The sequence below is a fragment of the Hypanus sabinus genome, chromosome X1, assembly GCF_030144855.1.
Source record: "Hypanus sabinus isolate sHypSab1 chromosome X1, sHypSab1.hap1, whole genome shotgun sequence".
In the NCBI taxonomy this organism is placed as follows: Eukaryota; Metazoa; Chordata; class Chondrichthyes; order Myliobatiformes; family Dasyatidae; genus Hypanus; species Hypanus sabinus.
The window spans coordinates 19,250,606-19,274,503 of NC_082738.1; the positions used below are offsets into that span (position 1 = coordinate 19,250,606).

At 42.3% G+C, this 23,898-nt stretch overlaps 2 protein-coding genes across 6 annotated transcripts in view; both read right to left on the minus strand.

The window, feature by feature from the left end:
• Window positions 1–8,925, minus strand: part of LOC132384666 (RNA 5'-monophosphate methyltransferase) — a 40,241-nt gene extending 31,316 nt beyond the window's left edge. For 2 of the 4 annotated variants that reach the window (XR_009508978.1, XR_009508976.1), the window contains exon 1: window positions 8,663–8,800. Coding sequence is in view for 1 of the 4 variants with exons in the window: in XM_059955999.1 (XP_059811982.1) it covers window positions 2,341–2,892; window positions 8,663–8,854 (744 nt within the window). In the remaining 3 variants the exon portion in view is untranslated. Of the gene's footprint in view, window positions 1–2,286; window positions 2,893–8,662 lie in introns of those variants that run through there. The other 2 variants (XM_059955999.1, XR_009508977.1) reach the window with 2 other exon arrangements.
• An 8,035-nt stretch (window positions 8,926–16,960) lies between these two features.
• faim2b (Fas apoptotic inhibitory molecule 2b) overlaps window positions 16,961–23,898 on the minus strand; it is a 60,646-nt gene continuing 53,708 nt past the window's right edge. For both annotated transcript variants that reach the window (XM_059956001.1, XM_059956000.1), the window contains exons 11-12: window positions 22,565–22,618; window positions 16,961–21,246 (exon numbers count right to left, since the gene is read on the minus strand). In XM_059956001.1, coding sequence (XP_059811984.1) covers window positions 21,097–21,246; window positions 22,565–22,618 — 204 coding nt within the window. In that variant the 3' untranslated portion in view covers window positions 16,961–21,096. The remainder of the gene's footprint in view (window positions 21,247–22,564; window positions 22,619–23,898) is intronic.

Below are 23,898 nucleotides of genomic sequence, written 5' to 3' on the forward strand. Positions count from 1 at the left end.
ACCTTTATGCCAGTCTATCCAGTCTTTATATTTGCCCTCATGTTCTAGTAATATCTTTGAAACTTTGCAGCATTCTTTCCAGATTAAACGCAGCTGGAGTTCCCACCCTAAAGCTCACAACCATATTCTGAACAGGCTTCTCATCACTTATTAAACTTTGAGACAGGTAATGGGAGGACACCGACAAAGTGTGTTACAGGGGCTCACTCTGTCAATACGATTAAATCAAGATGATTGCCTCTTTAGAGATGAAGGCTGGCCAAAGCACCCAGAGAATGCCTGTTCAATTATAAATACCACAGGAGCAGAAGGTAAACAGGTCTTGGTTTAACCATTAAGGGAAGATGACACTGCACTGGGCCAGACTTGTACCCAGATCCGGAGGTGAAACATAAAACCACAACCTTGACAGGATAACACCACAGCTGAAGCAGGAAGGAACACAACAGAATTCCATTCAGAAAAAGGGAGGCAGATCAGTGTTTTCATGCACTCAGGAAAATTGGGGAACACTATGCAATTCCAGTGGCTGAGGGGCTTGAAGAAAACAGAATGTCCTCCTAATTTCAAACCATGATCTAGAGGCTTCTCTTGAAAAGAAAATAACAGAAGCTGATAAAACAGAGAAGATGTAACTCAAATAAGTGTGAGGTGTTACACTTTGGGAGGACAAACCAGGGTAGGTCTTACACACTAAGCGGTAAGGCACTGGGGAGTGCAGTAGAACAAAAGGATCTTGGAATACAGATCCATAATTCCTTGAAAGTGGCGACACAGGTCATGAAGAGAGCTTTTGCATATTTGCCTTCATAAATCAAAGTACTAAGTACAGAAGTTGGGATGTTATATTGAAGTTGTACAAGATGTTGGTGAGGCCTAATTTGGAGTATTATGTGTAGTGCTGGTTACCTACCTGCAGGAAAGAATCAATAAGACAGAGAGTACAGTGAAAATTTACAAGGACGTTGCTGGGACTTGAGGGCCTGAGTTATAGGGAAAGGTTGTATAAGTTAGAGTTTTATTCCCTAGAGTGTAGAAGAATAAGGAGAGATTTGATAGAGGTATACAAAATTATGAGTGGTGTAGGTAGGGTAAATGCAGGCAGGTTTTTTCCCCCCACTAAGGTTGAGTTAGACTAGAACTAAAGGTCATACACTCAGTGGTGACTTTATTAGGTACACCTGCTCATTAATGCAAATATCTAATCAGCCAATCAAGTGGCAGCAACTCAATGCACAAAAGCATGCAGACATGGTCAAGAGGTTCAGTTGTTGTTCAGACCAAACATCAGAATGGGGAAGAAATGTGATTTAAGTGACTTTGACTGTGGAATGATTGTTGGTGCCAGATGGGGTGGTTTGAGTATCTCAGAAACTGCTGACCTCCTGGGATTTTCATGCACAACAGTCTCTAGAATTTACACAGAATGGTGTGAAAAACAAAAACATCCAGTGAGCGGTAGTTCTGTGGGCGAAAACACCTTGATTGGTTCAAGCTGACAGGAATGTGATAGTAACTCAAATAACCTCGCATTCTAATAGTGGTGTGCAGAAGAGGATCTCTGAACGTACAACTACATGTCGAACCTTGAAGTAGATGGGCTCCAACAGCAGAAGATCACACCAGGTTCCACTCCTGTACCTAATAAAGTGGCCACTGAGTGTAGGTTAAGTGTGAATGGTGAAATATTTAAGGGAACCTGGGGGTGATCTTCTTCACTCAGAGGGTGGTGCAAATATGGAACGAGCTGCCAGCGGAAGTGGTGGATGCGGGTTCGACTGCAATACTTAACAGAAGTTTGGATGAGGGAGGAGGTATGGAGGGCTATGGTCCAGGTGCAGGCTGATGGGATTAGCAGAATAGCAGTTCAGCATGGTCTAGATGGGTCAAAGGGCCTTTCCCTGGGCAATGACTCAAACCTGGCAGAATGTTGGTTTTTGTGAAGGTAAGGGGAATAATGATGCAATAATGCAAATAATATTCACTGCCACTAATCAAATTCATAGAAAAGGTTGATGAAAAGAGGGAATTTTAAAAATGTGGGAAAATCAGGTCAAAACACCTTTTTAAGCAGGCCTGTCATACTGATGATACACAAGCTTATAAAGTTAGCCAAAAAAATGTTCATTGTTGGGCCAATATAGAGACAAACTGACTTTCCATCCACAGTGATCCACTCAAGATCAGAAGCAGTATAATCAATTGGACGACAGTGATAGTGGTCAGCTTCAATAGGAAATTCATCCATAATTATATAAAACACAGACAGCGAGTTTAGTGTAAAAGAGCATTTAATTTCAACATTTACAGTTTATGTTAGCTACACTAGATCTATTTGGCTCAGCCTTGGTTCGAGGGACGTTTCTTAAAAAGCAGTAAACTCCTGTTCCAATTAGTGTTCCCAAAGCAGTGGACCAGCTCCATGCTGCAATTGGTAATCAGGAACTGCTGAATCTTCTCAGCCACGTCTCCTTTAATGGAGAGAGTTTTGAAGTGGTCAAATTTGCTGTCGCCCAGTTTACGCAGTCTGCGTGCTGCAGCTCGGTAGCATTTCCAGGGCTGTGGCTCAATCAGCAGGGTCTTGCAAAGCCCCGACACACAAAGGAGGAAATCCAATAGTCCTTTATCACCATGATGGAGATGGATCCACATTGTCACTGACATGCAAAAGCAAATATCAAAAGAATCACAGTGCCATTTGTCCAAGTAGGGCTTTAACACAGCCTCGCGGGAAGCAGGATCCATTATATCTAGAGTGACGTACAAAATAGATTCTGGATGCGGATTGCATTCTGTGGCTCGCTGAATTAGGTCAGCATCAATGTCACAACCAAGTATGTTCAGGCTTTGTTTCAGCTCACAAAGATGCTTATACATGGCGACACTGAAGTCCTGAGGGAAGATATTTGAAGTCTTTTATTTGTAAACTGGAGAACGTATAGTCACAAAAAAAATCAATCGTTTAATACAGAATGCTGAGAGAACCTCAGACCTCATTATATTGCAGGAAAAAGATCTTACACTTATTATACCTCGAAGCACATTTGACAACTTTATAGATGGATACATTTGGTTAGGCAACGAGAACTTGGTCAAAGGTAGATTGTAGAAGGAGAGAAGAGAGTGTGTAAAGAAGAGAAATAATAAAGCACAGGGCCAAGGAAGCTGAAAACTAAGGAAAATGTGGTACATGTAATTCAGAAGTATGCAATTGGCTAGGGAGAGTGAAAATATCCTACATGTTCACAGGACTTACAGGGTAGAAATGTCTAAACCAGAGGGCATGCATTGAAGGTGAGAGGGGTGTGAGGGGTAAGTTTTTCACTCAGAGAAAGGTGGATGCCTGGAATGCGCTGCCTGGTATGGTGGTAGAGACAACTACATTAGAGGCTTTTAAAAGACCTTTAGATAGGCACATGAATATGAAGGAGATGGAGGGATATGGACATTGTGTAGGTAGGAGAGATTCATTTTTGGGTTGTTTTTAATGTACTTTTTAGCTGGTTCAGCACAACATAGTGGACCTGTTCCTGTGCTGTTATGTTCTATTAAGACAGGCAAAAGGACAAGGTCATCAAAAGCAGCAGAACAGGCTGTTCAGGCAAGATGGAAGACAGCAGATCTGTCAGAGGAGCTACAGTCTCCACGGAAAACAAATGCAACCAGTTCAGCCAACAAAGGGGTCAGTAGCTTGTTAAGACGATGGGAAACTCAAAGGGGCAACGAAAGGAGACAAGTGACAAGAGGAGATAAAAAAACAGTGCAAGGATAGGACTGGGAAGGGTTAGGACAAATTTGAATTAGTGGGGAAGAGCACTGATCAGATAGTTTCAGCCTTAGTGACAACATTGCTGGGGATGGAGTACAGCAAAGAGGAATTCAATGGAGAGAAAATGAGGCAAAACATTAAATCATTTTCGAAGAGTAACAAGTTTTGTCACATGAAGTATCAGGCCTAACAGTGCTCAATCTACTTCAGGCAGAATGAATGGGTTGAAACCAGTATTCAATGTCCAAAAGGAGTGGAAATGTGGACCACAGCAAAGAGAACAAGGGCTTTAATTCAGGACAAGATCATCAAAGCGTGCAAGTGAACAAGTGCTGTAAACTGATCACAAAAATCACCAGATCCAACAATGCAGTGAACAGTATTACCAGTATCAAAAACTACAAATGTCTAACTGCTAAGCAAACATTTTTGGGTTTTAAAAAAAAATCTGTGCATTTACTTAGGCAAATATATCAGCTACTTCTCAAGTTGCAGAGCAAGCTGATCAAGTACCAACAGGATACTATCAAGTCAAGTCACTTTTATTGTCATTTTGACCATAACTGCTGGTACAGTGCACAGTAAAAACGAGACAATGTTTTTCAGGACCATGATGTTACATGACACAGTACAAAAGCTAGACTGAACTACGTAATAAAAAAAAACAATACAGAGAAAGCTACACTAGACTACAGACCTACACAGGACTGTGTAAAGTGTACAAAAACAGTGCAGGCATTACAATAAATAATAAACAGGATAATAGGGCAAGGTGTCAGTCCAGACTCTGGGTATTGAGGAGTCTGATAGCTTGAGGGAAGAAACTGTTACATAGTCTGGTCGTGAGAGCCCGAAAGTACATCCACGACCTCAACCCCACATATCAGTTTGTCACAAAAACTGATCCAGGGAGAACACAGTTACCAGGTATTGGCTGGATTTTACAAAAAAAATATAATACATTTAGGCAAAATCTTGGCTGCGCAGTGCATCAGCAATGCTCTCAGCTTGTCTACAGATAAGCCAAATGGGAGCAAAAGCTTTGCCTTTGTATGAGTTACATTAAAAAGTTTAGGCAGTTCCCTACTAGGCACAGTTCAAAACTACCCTTAAAGCAGTCTCAGTAGAAAACAATGATTACTGCAAGAACTGGAAGTTTTGGTTGCTTAGCTGGGAAGGATCAGAAGCACAACTCTTCACCAGTTTGTAATCTTGTACAATGCAGACACTGAGTGATAGCTGAACACTCTTCAAAACAAATGCAGGTTTACTGAACCAAATGGACTCCCAGTTGTGGAATAGTCAATGCCATTGAAGGTACATGAAATATATTCAGTGGCCACCTTATTGGACCCACTTGTACACCTGCACATTAATGCAAGTATCTAATACAGCTCTTTGCATAAAATCACACAGACATAGTCAAGAGGTTCAGCTGTTGTTCAGTCCAAACATCAGAATGGGGGAGAAAAGTGATCTAAGTGACTTTGACTGTGGAATGATTGCTGGTGCCAGATAGGGTGGTTTGAGTATCTCAGAAACTGCTGATCTCCTGGGACTTTCATGCACAACAGTCTCTGGAGATTATAGAGAGTAGTGCGAAAAACATAAACACATCCAGTGAGCGGCACTTCTGTGGGCAAAAGTGCCTTGTTACTCACAGAGGACAGAGGAGAATGGCCCGACTGCTTCAAGCTGACAGGAAGGTGATAATAACACCAATAACAGAAAAGCTTCTCCTTGAAGTGGATGGGCTACAGCAGCATATATTCCTATACCTAATAAAGTGGCCACTGATTGTATGCAGCACCTACTGAATAATGGGTTAATGTATCAAAATAATCAAATCAAAATAATTCACAAACAAGAGAAAATTTGCTGATGCTGGAAATCCAAGCAACGCACACAAAATGCTGGAGGAACTCAGCAGGCCAGGCAGCATCTACAGAAAAGAGTACAGTCAACATTTGGGCCAAGACCCTTCGGCAGGACTAGAGAACAAAAGCTGAGGAATAAATTTATAATGTGGGGGAGGGCAGAGAGAAAAACAAGGTGATAGGTGAAACCTGGAGGGGGAGGAGTGAAGTAAAGAGCTGGGAAGGTGATTGGTGAGAGAGATACAGGGCTGGACAAGGGGGAGTTCGATAGGAGAGGACAGAAGGCCATGGAAGAAAGAAAAGGGGGGAGGCGCATCAGAGGGAAGAAATGGGCGGGCAAGGAGATAAAGTGAAAGAGGGAAAAGGGGATGGGAATGGTGAAGGAGACGGGGTGGGGGAGCATTACTAGAGGTTTGGGAAATCGAAGTTCATGCCATCAGGTTGGAGGCACCCAGATGGAATATATTGTTATTGTATAGATGAACCATACAGCACTGAAGGTGTCATATTTGAATGCATGCAGTATGCAGAATACAAAAGATAATCTCGTAGCACAGATAGAGATGGCTTTTTAGAGCAGCTTGTGGTTGAGCACACTAGAAGATCAGCTATTCTAGATTGGGTGTTGTGTAATGAACCAGCTTTAATTAGGGAGTTTGAGATAAAGGAACCCTTAAGTGATCATAATACAATAGAATCTAAGGTCAAATGTATCAGTATTACAGAAGCATGAGAGATGAACTGGCCTAAGTTGATTAGAAGAGAACACTAGCAGGGATGATGGCAGAGCAATGGCTGGAGTTTCTAGGAGCAATTCAGAAGGGGGAGGACACTTACATCCCAAAGAAGAATTATTCTAAAGGCAGGATGACACAACCATAGCTGACAAGGACAGTCAAAGCCAACATAAAACCAAAAGAAATGGCATACAATAGAGCAAAAATTAGTGGGAAGTTAGAGGATTGGGAAGCTTTTAACAACCAACAGAAAACAACTGAAATAGCCACCATAAGGAGGGGAAATAAGTCACCTAGACCAGATGGACTAGACCCCAGATTTCTGAAAGAGGTAGCTAAAGAGATTGTGGAGGCATTAGTAATGATCTTTCAAGATTCACTAGATTTTGGCATTGTTCCAGAAGACTGGAAAATTGCAAATGTCACTCCACTCTTCAAGAAGGGAGAGAGCCAGAAGAAAGGAGACCTCAATGGTTGGGAAGAAGTTGCCATTGATTGTTATGGCTACGGTTTTGGGGTAGTTGGAGGCACATTGTAAATTAGGCAACAGTTTCCTTACAGGAAATTCTTGCTTGACAAACCTGTTGGAATTCTTTAAGGAAATAACAAGCAGGACAGACAAAGGAGAATCGGTGGACATTGTGTATTTAGATTTTCATAAGGCTTTTGACAAAATGCCGCACGTGAAGCTGCCTAACAAATTAAGAGCCCATGATATTACAAGAAAGATACTACCATGGATAGAGCATTGGCTGATAGACAGGAGGCAAAGAGTGGGAATAAAGGGAGCCTTTTCTGGTTAGCTGCCGGTGACTAGTGGTGTTCCACAGGGGTCTGTGTTGGGACCACTTCTCTTTACATTGTACGTCAATGATTTGGATGACAGAATTGATGGCTTTGTGGCCAAGTTTGCTGATGATATAAAGATAGGTGGAGGGACAGGTTGTGCTGAGGAAGCAGGGAGGCTGCAGAGCAATTTAGACAGATTAGGAGAATGGACAAAAAAGTGGCAAATGGAATAGAGTGTCTGAAAGTGTATGGTTCTGCACTTTGGTAGAAGGAATAAAAGCATGGACTATTTTCTAAATGGGGAGAAAATTTTAAAATCTGCAGTGCAAAGGGACTTGGGAGTCTTCGTGCAGGATTTCTTAAAGGCTAATTTGCAGATTGAGTCAGTGGTGAGGAAGACAAATGCGATGTTGGCATTCATTTTGCAAGGACTAGAATATAAAAACAGGGATGTAATGCTGAGGATTTCAGGCTCTGGTGAGGCCTCACTTGGAGAATTGTGAGCAGTTCTGGGCACCTTAGCTAAGAAAGGATATGCTGACATGGGAGAGGATTTAAAGAAAGTTCAAGAAAATGGTTCTGGGTATGAAAGGTTTATCATATGAGGAGTGTTTGATGGCTCAGAGCTTGTACTTGCTCTAACTTAGAAGAATAAGGGGGATCTCATTGAATCCTATCAAATACTGAAAGGCCTAGGTAGAGTGGATGTGAAGAGGATGTGTTCTAGAGTGGGGGAATCTAGAACCAGAGGGCACAACCTCAGAATAGAGGGACATCCATTTAAAACAGAGATGAGAAGGAATTTCTTTGGCCAGAGGCCATTTGGCCATTGGCTGTAGAGGCCAGGTCATTGGGTGAATTTAAGGTGGAGATTGGTAGATTCTTGATTAGTCAGGGCATGAAAGGTTATGGGGAGAGGCAGGAGAATGGGGTTTTGAGGGAAATAGATCAGCCATGATCAAAATGGCAGAGCAGGATCGATGGACTGCTTACCCTAATTCTACTCCTACATCTTATGGTGTTATCATCACCTTGCACCTTACTGTTTGCCTGCACTTCACTTTCTCTGTAGCTGCTGCTCTTTATTCTGCATTCTGTTATTGTTTTACCTTGTTCTACCTCAATGCTCTGTGACATGATTTGATCCACATGATCAGTGTATAAAACAAGCTTTTCACTGCACCTCGGTACATGTGATAATAATAAACCAATGGTCTCGGGCTCCCACCTAACTATGTTGACCATCTTCCTTCTTCACTCTCAGTCCTGATCCAGGATTTTGATCGAAACATTAATACTGTAACTCCTCCTCCCAACAACCCCCCCCCCCCCCATTTGAGTTTCTCTAGCAGATTGCTGCTTTCTCCAGTATTTTGTGCCTTACTACAAGGCCAAAATTGTTGGCAATGCACTGGATGCCGGTTAAAACTTAAAACCCTGTAAAGAGCCCGCAGTCAACGATTCATCCCCGGGCCCTGGTCTGAACCTACCCCGCTGTTGCAGCCCACATCCAGAGCCAGTAAAGCCGCTCCGCCTCCCCTCGCCGGGAGTTCTGCCGCCAGATCCGCTGCCGGTATCAGTCGCAGTCTCTCGCTTGGGGGATTGAAGTGATAATAGTTAGAGAAGTTACCGTACGGTGCCGCTCCATTCTCCGACTTCACCTCTCCGATGGAGGCCGCCATGATGAGTCCATCCCAGAAACACGTTCTGCACACTGCCAAGACCTTGAAAGAAGGTTCCTACCTCTGCTTCCGTACAGTTTAATGTCAGTTGGCAGGCCGACATTAGGTGCATTACTGCCACCTACTGAGGTGGACTGTGGAGCAACGAGATAAGTCGTAAAACTGCATTCTCTTCTCTTCCCCCCCCCCCCCGGAAAAACTCAAATAATGTCAAAGACTCGAATGCTTTTCAGAAAGTCTAATTCGCGCTTATATACCATAGCAGTGATATCCTAACAATCGTTTCATGTTAAACTGTGTCTGCTCCAAAAATCTTAATTTCGCCATTAAATGTTTCCAGGAGGCAAAGTTTCGGATTTTTGGATCATTGGGATCTCTTCTGGGAAGGTACAACCTGTACAAAAGGGACGCGTTACGCCTGAACCCAAGGGGGACCAATATCCTTACGGGCAGGTTTGCTCGAGCTGTTGGGGAGGCAAGCTGATTTGGCAGGGGATGGGAATCGGAGTGACAGAGCTGAGGATGGGCAGTTGGTATAAAAACAGAGGCAATGTGCGGTGAGACTGTCAGGAGAGATAGACAGATGTTTGATGGCTCTGGGTTGGTACTCGCTGGAATTTAAAAGGAAATCTCATAGAAACCTTTGGAATGTTGAAAGGCCTGGACAGAGTAGATGTGGAAAGGATGTTTCCCATGGTGGGGGAGTCTAGGGCTTATTGTCTGGTCTTAATTGGAAGACCAGAGAAGCTAATTTAAATTTGTTACTTGTATGTACAGTATTTGGGTGTCTGTAGTATGGGTGCAAATGAGGAAGACACGAATGTGGTTTATTCAAAGGAAGCATTGTAAATATGGAATTGCCCTTAATTTTCTTTGACCTTTAGCACTTAAAATGTTGTGTAGTATTGGGTCAAGTTGACCTTCCTCCAAAAGGGACTCCATCTGATGCCTGCTGTATGTCATTTCACCAAATAAAGAGGCTGCTTCATAGCTACCAGCACTTCTCTGTGGTGAATATGTTTATGCAACAACAGCCCCTTTAAACTCAGATTGAACACTAAGAAGTAAGAGAGGCTGCATGACCAACAAACACCAGATCAATAAGATTATACAGTTCTAAACATGGCCTCGGCTCCATTTTCCTGTCTTTTGATGTCCCACTATTGAGAAAAGTTACTGTAATTACCTCAAAATGAATTGAACAAGTCAGGTATGAAAATTTTATTGGTTCTTTATTAGCAATATGGAAATTCAAATCTTTACAACAAATAAGCAGTGGTAATTAAAGCCAAAAGAATTCGGCATGTAGTCCAAAAAATGTTTAGTTATCAGTATCACATTATTCACAAACAAGTAAAGCTATAATTTAGCATTATCTGCCAGGGCACCAGAGGAATTCTTGGGTTGTAAATAAATCAATATCACACACTGTGGAAAAGCAACAATTCAATCATTACTGTCAAGAAGACCCTGAAGATGCTGGGAATCTCCAGTAATGCAAAGAAAAATTAAGAAAGAATGGGTGACAGATTGTTTAAAAACAAAACAAGGGAAATCTTACTCTGCCCAAAATTACATTTCTACATTATCTTTAATATCTCTTTTTGGACATCCCAAAGCACTTCACAGCCAATGAAGTATCCTTGAGCAATAATCTGTTCTGACGTAGAAAATACGTCAGCCAATTTCTGCACAGCAAGCTCCCACAAACACAAATAGACCAAAGAAAGGTCTTTGCAATGTTTATTTGGTGCTTGTCTTTTGGTCTTTTTCCAACATAGTGCCATGGGATCTATAAGATCCACTTAAGGGAATCAGCTGCACACATAATCCAGAGACAGCACCACTAACAGCAGCCCTCCATTCACTACCACACTGAACACAGAAAAACAATTTGTATGTGATTAAATATGAAAAATATAGGCAAAATGATTTTCTTATACTAATTGTTTTTAATTAACTTTATCCCCAAGTTAGTAAACAATCCCTGCATGTCTAATTCTGTTCAGTCAGCAAAATTGTGTTAAACATAAGCTGTTAGTATAAGAAAATGTTACACAATAGATAAACCAATCTCATTCTAACATGAGACAGGTTACAACAAAGTTGGGAAATTTACTTTACTTTTCCCCATCTCCTGTTATCCCTGTCTGTAAGGAGCTTGTACCTTCTGTCTGTGACCATGTGGGTTTCCCCCCACATTCCAAAGGTGTATGGGATAGTAGGTTAGGTGATCACATGGGTGTAATTAGGCGGCGCGGGTAATTGGGCCAGAAGGATCATAACTTGCACAGGCTCATATCTTGCTGTATCTCTAAATAAATAAAATGATCCCATCCCAGAGTCCAATTTAGAAATAAAATATTCTTTTGCATACTGTTAGTCTTGCTCCCTTTCAATCACATCAAAGTAAAATTTCTGTGTCAGCTTTCGTAACCCTTGAAAGAATAATACCAGAAGTTTTATTGAGAGGGTACACTTCCCCATTATAAAATTTACTTCAGTGTTTCAATGCCAAGTGGTCAACTGGCACTTCCACAAAGCAGCTGTGCATCAGACCACTACCTTACCATCAGCAAGGCAGCAACATACCTATATCAGATGGGATCACTCTCAGACCACACAATCTTCCATTGATCCCTGATGAAAATCCAACCTTGTATTGCCAACCTAAGAAAGGAGCTGGCTTCCTTGGAGATACTTGTGTCACACACATCTTTACTACGATACTTAGTAGTTGTGAGGAAAGGATGACCAGCCAGCTAGTTGTTTTCCCTAGAATTGAAGGTACAAAGAGCTTTACACACCTCAGTTAAATCTTTTGAGACATCTAGAGTAAGGACGCAAGAAGGATCTGTTCTCCTTAGCAGAGAGGTCAGTAACTGTGAGAACCATAATTATAATCATAGTTATAAGTAACTATAAGTTATTAAGTATATTTAAAGAGGTTGATAGGTACTTGATTAAACAGGGCATCAAAGGTTATGGGGAGAAGGCAGGAGAATGGGGCCGAGAGGGATAATACATCAGCCACAATGGAATGGCAGAGCAAACCTGATGGGCCCAGTGGCCTAATTCTGCTCCTATATCTTATGGTTGTAAGAACACGAGAAAACAGGAGCAGGTGTAGGCCTTAAGCCTGCTCCACAATTCAATATGATCATGGCTGATCTATGCTGGCCTCAACTCATCTTCTCTGCCAACACCCAATAACTCTCAATCCTTCAGTAGAAAGAGTCCAGGGAAAAATCATCACAACAGTGATGGAGTGCAGAATTCACTGCCTAAAAACGGGAGCAGAAAGCCTGATCATGTTTAAAAAGTGCTTGATGTGCCGTAAGCAATTTATAAGTCACGAGTAAACTAGTGGGATTAGAGGGTTTGTCTCTGGCTGACATGTTTTTTTCTATCCCACGAGGGTAGCACAGTTGTGCACCAGTAGAGCTTCTGCCTCATAGCTTGAGACCCAGGTTTCACCCAAACTTGGGTGCTATCTGGGTGGAATTTGCATGTTCTGTGACTGTGTGGGTTCCTCCCAGGTCCTTCCACATCCCAAAGGTGTCCCAGCTCATGGGCTAATTGGCTGCTCCAAGTTGCTCTGAGTGTGTGGGGGAAGACGATGGGCACAAATATAGTTAACACAAGATTCTGCATTGTTATTATTTTCTGCTTTGTACTTATTTTAGGATTGGTCTGTATGGATGATATGCTAGACAAATATTTTTCCACTGTATCTTAGTACATGTGACAATAATGAAGTGATTCTGAATGTCAGAAAGAATAGGTTAGAGAAAGCTGATGGGATTGCTCTCTGACTCAGCATAGACTTGATGGAACAAATAGCCTCTCTTCACGTTGCACAGAAAATTTCAATGCTCTTGATTCTCAACTGATACTCAGAGTCACACCAAAGGAGTATAGCTTCTCTCCAATGATAATTGCCCACTTCAAAGTAACCCTGTGAAAGCAGCTAAAGGAGCGGTCAGCCTCCAGTCTCATTAAACCGCCCATTCATTAACAGCAGAGAGAAGGACACATACTGTATTCAGAGAGAAAAAGAATCAATGCAGGGCTTCAGAGGATGGTGGAATGTAATTGGTGTCAAAGAGTAATAAGCAAAACACTATCAGTGTTCAAGGAAAACTTGGCTCATTCAAATATTGTGAGCGATATCCAATCCAAACAACACAGGTGACCGAGTCACTGGTAAGATGTTAATTTTATCTTGGATTCAGAGGGGAGTGACATTTTGTTCCCAAACTCATCCAGCTAGTTACTTTCACAATGTACATGCTCAAAGATTTGTCCCTTTAACAACCCATAAAAAAAAGCAAACGAAAAAAATCGGTCACACACCACTTTCACCCAATAATGTCAATAATGAATGTGAAGATGACCCTACTGAATTTAATTCATCCTTATAATACCCAATTCTCTTACCACCATGGTTACCCAATCCATTCTCCCCTCCCCACCCCAATAACATTAGTCTCCATTACTCAGTCTGTTAATATTCACTCAGAAATACTTACACACATTCCAAGTGTTCAGAACCTAGGGGTTTGTGTGTTGTATGGATTTAGGTTCCTGTTTGGGAGCTGTTCTTAACTTGTGCCTGTGCCATCCTGTTAAAACACTTTGTCCCACACTTGAAACAAATATTTTGTTTACAATGAGGAGATCTCCCCTGACATCTGTCACTGTGAAATGCCTGGCATTCACAGGAAATACCTGTTCCTTTTAAGAACAGATTGCCATGTTGTAAAAGTGAGTTTTATTTTAATATCACAAAGTCGTATCTGAAGTATCAAAGAGTCAATTTAGAAAGGAGTCTATTTTTACTATTAACCACTCATTGATACTGATTCTACCTTAGCCTATTTTACTCTCCCCCAATTCCCATCAACACCACCCAGGTTCTATCACCTATCTTAAAAAGTGGTCCCCACATTACAGAAGGGGTTGAATCCATTAAAAAAAAGATCCACACATGCATCAAGGAGACACGGAAAAGGGGTTTTTCTTCCCCATTCCCCAACACACACACACAAACACACAAATTTTTTTGAGAGTATTTTATTCCCATCTCAAATTTTTGTGTAATATTTGTGAATTCTGCAAGGGCATATTTCCACAATTGTAATGGCTGTAATGCAGGGGGTCTACAATACGCTAGGGGCAGTTTACAGGCATATTCCTGCAGCAGTCATGGGGGAGAACATACAAACTTCACGCAGACAGTGATTGAACCCGAATCATTGGAGCAGTGAGGCAAAAGCTCCAGTGGATGTGCTGCCCCAAAATATATCAGACATTCCTTAAAAGATCTCTAGCATCACCTGATAACAAAAACAATAAATGTACTGTGGATCTGATATTTACCTCACTTTCCTGCACCCCCCCCCCGATTTTACACTCCCCTATGAACCAAAAGGCATAGGACAGAATCGGGCCATTCAGCCCATCAAGCCTGCACCACCGACTTGATTCATCATGGCTGATTTATTTTCTCTCTCAACCCCCTTCTCCTGCCTTCTCACCATAACCTTTTATGCCCTTATTAATCAAGAGACTATCAGCCTCTGCTTTAAATAGACTAAATACATTGACCTTCACAGCCATCTATAAGCAATGAATTTCACAGATTTACCACCATCTGGCTAAAGAAATTCCTCCTCATATCTGTACTAAAGGGACGTCCTAGTATTCTTTGTCTGCGCCCTCCAGTTAGACTCTTCCATTTACTGGAAATACTCTCTCCCATGTCCACTCTATCTACACGTGCAATATTTGACAGGTTTCAATGAGATCCCCCATCATTATTCTAAACAGAGTACATACCAAAACCCAAAAACTCCTCATACATTAACCAGTTCATTCCTGGGATTATTTTCATAAACTTCCTCTGGACCCTCTCCAATGCCAGCACAGCCTATGGTGCCCAAAACTGCTCACAACCATTTAGCCTTCAATACACTTAGTGGCCACTTCCACAGCTCTCTCTCGAGGGTAAAGACAAACTCCAAAAAGAACCTTTGAGAGAAGAAAGTCCTCCTTGTTTCCATTTGAGGCGGGTAACCCCTTTTATTCTGCAACTATACTCCCTCATCCCAGGCACAGATAGAACAGCACAGGCCTTGCAACCCATGATGTTCTGCTGACCCTTTAATCTACTCCAAGGAGGAATTTATTTTGTACACTATGTCCCCAGTAAACCAATTGTTCCTTTTGTACATTGGTTGTCTGTCAGTCTTTATAGTTTTCATTAATTTTATTGTATTTATTTTCCTTGTAAATGCCTGCAAGAAAATGAATCTCAAAGCACACTTTCCAGACTATAGGATGTCACTCTTATTTCCTGTTTTTAAAAAATATTACAGTAGCATAATACATTTTCTAGCAAAGCAAGAAACACACAAGCACTCCAGATCCCCTCTCCAACCACAAACCTACCCACATTCTTGATTCCCAGTATTCCGGATTCCAGCTAGACTGGAACTTCAACACTGGCTGTACACCCCACTTTCACTGGACTAATGAATGAGTGAGCCAGATGACAGACCACCAGGATAATCAGATGCCATAATACCGGATTTTTAAAAGTTGAGGCCCAGCACTAATCCCTGTACAACACATAATCTGCTGGAAAAACGCAGCAGACTGAGTAGCATTCGTGTGTGTGTGTGTGGGGGGGGGGGGGGGAGGTAAGAAAGGGTCAAGATCCTAAATCCAGGCTGAGATCTCGAACACTGAAACTGTTGCTCCAGATTCCAGCATCTGCTGTCTTGTGCACAACTGATCCCTGTGCCACTTGTTAGATACCAACCTGAAAATGACACATTTATCCCACCTCAGATTTCTGCTTGTTAGTCAATCCTTCATTCCTACTAATAACAGGAATATCCTTACAATAAGATCAAAGTCAAGGGATTATCTCCCATTATTAGTACTGAAATTTAACATGTGGATCCAGGCAAATAGGGCCCAGACCCTCAGTTCAGACAGCCCTAAATGAAAATTTGTATGGCAAACCTTTTTCACTTGCTTCACTCCTTCTCCTCCCACCTGCACCATGGGCCTTGCTACTTACCCATTCACTCCAGTTACCCAACTGAGAAAGAATTAGATACTCCCACACACCACGTCTCACTCACTCAAATAGCAATAGCAGAGAATGTCTACAATGAGCTCTTAGGACATTCCCATCAGTCCCATATACTGTAGTTCCTGGTAATGGATTCCTTTTCATATTCCCATCAACTCCCACTAGATTTTACCCCCTCAGTGACAATTAACCAACCATCCTTCAAGTCTTTGGGGGGGGTGTTGGGAGGAAACTGGAGAACTTGGGGGGGGGCCCACAAAGTCACAGAGAAAGTGTGCAAACTCCTCACAGACAGCACCAGAGATTAGGACTGAACCTGGGTCACTGCAGTCACATGGCAGTGGCACCAATGACTGCATCTGTGTTTGCTCGCAAACCATTGAGGTGATAAACTCTACTGCTCCAAGGCACTGATTCAATGCCACCAACCACTTACTACTGATAAAAATGGACCAAGTGCCCCAGATCAGTAACAGCACATGTTTGCCAAACTGCTAAGACTGCAATGTCACACAGCTGGAGCACTGATGTCTCCTGTATCCGTACCTGTACAGAGTTCACTATGTAGCATCAGTCCCAGGGATTAACACCATCAAGAAAATCAAGTCTACCTGTACACCCTAATAAGGTGTTTTGCTTGTTGTACAGGACTGTGCAAGAGTCTCAGATACATATACAGTATATTGCTAGGGTGCACAAGACTTCTGCACTACTATATTTGTCAATGTGGAGTGTAGAGCAAGGTTGTATATCTCACAGGAGCAGAGAATATTGGGAATGGTGAGGGTGGAGCACCATGGGAGGGGTGTGGAACAGGTAGTAGCAGAGGAGTGCTGCAGGTGCAGACACACCCAACCCTAAAACACCAGGCAAGGTCATTTGATTCCAAACAATTGGTTTATTGATCATTACAGGATGTCTTTCTGGTGCTTCCCACTCCCTCCCCTCTCCCTTCCTCTTTTCCCCAACCACAATTCCCCTCTCCCTGCCCACTTCCCGCTCTCAGTCCGCAACAGACACACATATCAGATTCAGGTTTATTATCACTCACACAGGTCACGAAATTTGTTTATTTTTGCGGCAGTACAGTGCAATACATAAAATTACTACAGTACTGTGCAAAAGTCTCAGGCACTAGCTAAGTAATATGTGCCCAAGACTTTTGCACAGTATTGTATTATAATAGTGTCAGGAACATTAACCTTTCTCTCATAAACATGTACCTTGCACTTTATGTCAACTTGTCGATCTTCAGGCCATGTCACTCAGGGACTTGTGCTAATATTATTTTGTGTCTATATGTGCTGGATCATAACTCCAAGTGCTGTGTGTGACTATGTACTGTGTTTTGTACCTGGGCACCAGGGGAACGATATTTCATTTAACTATATACATGTGTGTGGCTGAATGACAACAAACTTGAACTTGACATGAAGTTCTAACATGTACTCAAAAGAAAAAGTAACATTGATTGTTACCAAGTTACTTCTACGAGTAATGAAACCTTTTCTTTTGCTCCCCTCCTTCCTTTCCCAGGTCTTCCACATACTGTATGCGTTGGTTGATTTATATATGCCTTTCAGACAGGACAATACAGTGATAGACTTGGAATCATTATTTTAAATTTCAATGCAATTGTAAGCAGAAGCCAAGACAACAATAAACCCCATGGATTGCCTACTAATCCTTATTCTGCTTTTCAGTTGCATAAAAGATCTTATCTTTATTCCTTTCAAACTCCAGCCTTGGCGCGGAATGGGAATAATAGGTGACACAGTTTCTTTGAAAGCAATTGCCTCTTCAAATTTCGAGATACAGGACAACAAACACACGACCCCAAAAAGGAATTCAGCACAGACGAGGTGTCACAAAATAAAAATCATCTGAAATTTGAAGAAAGGGAGTGTGCTGGGATGTAGAGTGTGCAGGACAAAGATGAAGAACAACAACAGACTAAATTACTTTGTGTCCCATTGATCTGTAACAGGGGGTTATATTTCGTGGTACCCCGGTGCTATAGATCTAAAAGGCAAAGATACACAAAAAATTTGCAAAATTACACATCCCAATGAGGCTATTCAATCCGTCAAACCAGTGCAGCTTTTTAGTAGGAATTATGGAATTGAATCCACTCCTCTGCCTCCCCTCTCCCTTCACCTCACCAATCCCCCCAGCTCACACCAGTGCTGGTAGCACATGACACTGCAGCAGAGTTCTGGGTCTTCAGCTTGTTTTTTTTAAAAACTATGGGTCCAATTTTCAGATTAATCAGTATACACTGAGTTACCACTTTGTTAGGTACCTCCTGAATCTAATAAAGTGGCCACAGTCTTCTGTTGCTGTAGCCCATCCACTTCAAGGTGACGTGTTCAGCGTTCAGGGATGCTCTTCTACAAACCACTGTTGTAGCACGGGGTTATTTGAGTTACTGTCATCGTCCTGTCAGCATGAACCAGTCTGGCCATTCTCCTCAACAAGGCATTTTCACCCACAGAACTGCCGCTCACTGGATGTTTTATGTTTCTCGTATTGTTCTCTGTAAACTCTAGAGACTGTTGTACATGAAAATCCCAGGAAATCAGCAGATTCTGAGATACTCAGACCTCACCTGGCACCAACAATTATTCCATGGTCAATGTAACTTAGATCACATTTCTTCCCCATTCTGATGTTTAGTCTGAACAAATGAACCTCTTGATCATGTCTGCATGCTTTTATGCATTGAGTTGCTGCCACGTGATTGGCTGATTAGGTGTACCTAATAAAGTGGCCACTGATTGCAGATACCTACTGCACCAAGGAGACATTTCAGATTATAACAGATACATAGTAAAATAAGAATTTTTAAAAAATCAAAACCTGCAAAATGGTTTTACATCTAGCTTTAATCTCAAATATGTTGCAAATGGATTGAAAAGAAACAGAGGGGAAAGCTAAAATACAAATAGTTTTAAGATATAGTTTCTTTGTCCAGAAGGATTTCTTTCATGCATATCTTTAAGCAGTATTCGATACACCCATTACGCCCTACAGTAACTGCTGCTGTCAGAGATTTCACAACATCCCATCTGCGAAACATCTCTCCCATTTCACCATCTTCTCTTAGCCAGTCAGAAGTGTTTATTCTGTTGCTTCCTGCATATTTTTTTTAAAAACCTGGTCCCTTTGATTCTTGATTTTCAGTGTCCCAAGACCACAGCTTGAACTGGGGGCTATAGAGGATAGCCTCTGCTTTCCCCTCCACATTGGCCCCGAGTTCCCAGCTGCCTCTCGCAGATTACATGTTGTAGATTTAAACAGATGACTCATTGTCAGAGCAGCAAATGACAGGTGCTTTTTAATTTAAACATCAGATTATAATCTGCAGTCCAATAGTTGCATCTGAACTAAAGGCTCTATTGAATTAAAGTATTGTGTAAACATAATTGTTTCTCATGCCTAATCCCATGCCAATGATATACTTTTGAAATGTGATGAAGTGATGGGACACTTCCTCCTCCCATGAGATATTATTAGACATAACTGGTGCAAAAACAAATCTCCATTCTTTATGAAAATCAAGCCACGTCATCATTTATATCTACCCAAGAGGAGGGGCACAGGGCTTCAGTTTAATGACTCACCACCTCACCCTCAATCCCAGATGGACTGCCAGCCAAGCCTAGAGTGCGACTTGACAGAGGCAAAGGTAAAAACCACAACTGACACCGTACTTTCTTCCCCACCGATCTCCCATAATTGCAAGTTGTTACAATGTACCCACTTATTTCTGTGTTGAAGGCCCCTGCTGCAAGATCATAACTTGGTCACTTAACAGTCTGCCAATCCTTATCATCAACCAAGGTGGCTCTGCCCCACTCCCTTGTCTTCAGGACAGACATTGCAAGATGTTCCACAACTTCAGGAGCCAGAATAAGTGGCTGGATTTTTGGTAATTAAATATTCTGAATGCTGGACAGGATTGAAAATTCAGTCAGCAATGCACACAAAGGAAGGAGGCGTTCTACCTATCTGGCCTGCAGTGGTAATTGGAATTGACCTTGGTTCAAAGCAGAGTGTAGACAGGGTAAGATTTAATCACTCTTGTTGCAGCAGATGATTGATAAATAAAGTAAAACAAGACAGACCATTGACTACTACACTAATCTATTATAATCAGTTTACAAACTACAGAGGCTCTCTGTATAAATGTAGCCTTTTAACAAGAAAAAACCATCACCTTTCCCCAGTTTTTAAAGCTTCCCCTTTCCACAGAAACCAACACTACGGAGCTCAGCACAAGCTGCCTCAGAGGAGGTGAGTGTAAAAAGAAGGAATCTGCATTTATATAACATCCCTGGCATCCTTCCCATTCTTCAACTGTTTGTTGTTTAAATAGTCATGACTGGTGAATGCAGCAGCCATTTTGCGCCCAAACAAAATGATCAGATTGCCAAAGTGACATTTGCGCAGGGGAAACATACAAGAACCCCTACTTGGCTTCCAATCAAGTACCTTGGGACATATTACCACCTCTGTGAAAAGGGAAGGTGGGAGCCTCAGTCCAACATCTCCACTGCAACTTGGCACTTCTGACAGGGATTCTATGCTCAAGGCTTCAGAGCGGGACTCGTGGTTCAGGAAGCGTAGGTACAAACAGCCAGGAGCAACTTGCCCTCGCTTGGCATAAGAGGAGGAAATAAAAATTCCATCCTTGGACCTTTAGAGCAAGGAAGCAAATTTGAAGCTCACTCCCCTACACTAGCGAACATAATCCAAAAAATTTCTCCCAAGGCATTTACAGATAATCACCATGCACCCATTAATAAAATTAGTGTGAGAAAGCCAAGCTGGCAGGTGACTCAAACTGCAGGGAAGCAAGTATATCAGCTGTGTTCCTGGAATGTATGCGCGCCAAAAGCCCAAAACGCACTGGCGTATGTATTGCTGTCATGCGTATATCTATAAGCTTGTGCAGATCCACCTTATACTAGATTCACTGTTACATTAACACAAAATGGATTAAACCATTAACAAGTTGGAGCAATTGGGTTTCAGCTATGCCACTTGCTTTAGCTCTAATTGCTGCTGTTGCTGGTACATTTTTTGATAGAAAAAAAAAGTCCATCTCAAGTGGAAGCGACCCATTCTGACCAGCTCATTCTCTATTGGAGCCAAAAATCTGCAGCATGAAGGTGAAGATATAAATGATGTCCAAGTAGATATTCAGCGCCCCGAAGATGTACTCCTCAGGGCTGATCGCATACCGACGATTCCCTATCAGGATCTGCGTGTCAAAGGCCAGGAACTGGAGAAGAAGAAGTATGTGAATGGTCATTTCTCCCTCGTTCCCCTATAGATTTTGCAGGAACTTAACTACCAAGCTTGCATGCAGTCAGAAACGCTAACCTCGGTGAATTTGTCAAGGATCACCCATGAAACACACTCACTGCCGCAAGGAAGCAGCAAGCTCCCATAAAAGGAATGTGACAAATGGCTAGGATGCCCTGTCATTTCTCCAAGTCTGGATTCACATCCAGGTCAGATTGTGAGAGGTGGGGGGAGGAAAGAAAATGGGAAGATTTTCCTCCCATAAAGGAGGCCAGTCAACCAAATGGGGCTTTTACAACCACCCAGTCACCACTACTTACACTACCCTTTATATTCCAGGTTTTATCAACTCCCATGATAGGATTTGAACTCCCATCTCCAAATCAATAGGCAGGGCCTATGATGAGTCCAATAATTCATTGTATAACCACATGTCGGTCAGGGAACATTGAGCAAACACCCCAACTCTTCTTTGGGAAGTCCCCAGTGAGATTTTGAACTGAATAGAAAGGCTTACTTAGTTTAATCTCTGAAAAGACGACAGCTCCCTCAAAGCTGCACTAAAATTACTTAAATACTTACTGCCCGTTAAACCGCTAGTGTTTGATGAAGATCTTCCATCTCTGTTTGTCCTTGGCCACACAGATATAGGAGGATTCTTCATTGCTTTTTCCATAACAATTTTGTCTTACCACTCAGGGTTGTTCGCCCTGAGCTGAATCCCCAAACCTGGAGGACCAGTGGACCACTCTTAGTCTGGCCTCTGCCCTTCAACCTGGTTGGCATGGGTGACCCTACCGAGGGCCAAAGCATAAAGCCCCAATTCCAGCCAACATAGTTCTCTGGATCATTGAGGCACGCAAGCCTCCAAACCACGACAAGGTTGTGGTCCTCTTGGAGGTGCACTAAAAATGTCAGCCTAAGTTTTGTACTGGTCTTCTGGAACGGGTCTATGAGCCAATGATGTTGGCAACAAGTCAATGCTCATTGGACACCTGCATCTCCCCTCCAAACTGGTAATGAACAAATGGAGAAAACCCCATTACAAAATTTGCAGATACCCTGCCAGCAACACACAAGTCTTTACTGGCCACTGGGTGCACCACAGGGTAGCAACACAAAAAAAAAACTTAGCCCATCTTGGCAGCATGAGAGACAACTTCTCCCTCCAAAATCTATGTAGCAACATTAAAGATACCTTGCTTGACACAGGGCCAGGGGAACTTTAACTGGGAGGGGAGAGTGTGTACACACCCTAAACAGCAAAGTACAAAATTGCCCTGTCAGTGACTCACCATTGTAAAGATGATTGCTCCCAGCACTGCATAAATTGCATGAAGCCAGGGAACCTGAAATAGAAAGAAGTGCCATTTATCATGACTTGTCACTTATTAAAATATCTGCATTTAACAATAGTAGATATCCACAATGCAGGACATTGGCACATGGAATAATAATGATGCCCATTGGTCTACATTGGCAACAACGGTCTCTGCCATTGGCTCCCATTAACAATAGTGACTGCACACATTGTTGTAAACAGTGGTCCCCATCATTGCTACTGATCCTTTTTAAAAAACCTGCCATTGTCCCACATGGCTAGTAGACTGTACAACAGAGACACCAATTTAGACCACACAGAGTACAGAATGTTAACAATCCCTACATTGCCAAAATAAAATCCAAGCTCCCAAAGCAGTAAAAATAGTTTCCAATTATAAATCACTTTCCCCCAAGTCACCGAACATCCCAATACACCAAGGGTCTCAATCAGGAAATGAGTTAAAACAGGAGGAGAGTTACAGATGTTACAGAGGTAGAAATGAGGGCTTAGTAATGAAGCAGACACTTGACAATCGTGGAAGCAAATGTGGCAGCAAGATTGGACAACCTGCCTCAGTTTCAGACAGTCACCAAGGAAGAAGTGGGCCATTCAGTGGCCTGGTGGTGGGAACTGAGTCAAAAGCCAAGGAAAGCACTAAACACAATGGATGCATTTTACCCATTGTTGAGTAGATGGAAATTTCCACATCCTGTACTGGGGATCAGTGGTATGGGAAGGAAAAAGGGTCATTAATATGAGGTGGCAGTGGCAAGACAGGGCAGAGGATTCATCATAGAGCCTCACTACTCTGAGAGACCAGGGTTCAATCCCAATTTCTGGTGCCGTATGTGTGTGGAGTTTGCACGTTCTCCATGGGTCTCCATCCCCTGAATTCCACCCCCCACCCCGGATTTTTCAAAGATAGATGGTGGGGCAGGTAGAGTTGAGGAAGCAGGGAGCCTGCAGAAGGACTTGGACAGATTAGGAGAATGGGCAAAGGAGTGGCAGATGGAATACAGTGTAGGGAAGTGTATGGCCATGTACTTTGGCAGAAGGAATAAAGGTGTAGATTATTTTCTAAATAGGGAGGAAATTCAGAAATCTGAGGTGCAAAGGGACTTGGGGTCCTTGTGCAGGATACCCAAAAGGTTAACTTGCAGGCTGAGTCAGTGGTAAGGAAGGCAAATGCAATGTTAACATTAATTTTAAGAGGATTAGAATATAAAAGCAAGGATGTAATGCTGAGGCTTTATGACTGCATCTTGGAGTATTATGAGCAGTTTTGGATCCCTTATCTAAAAAAAA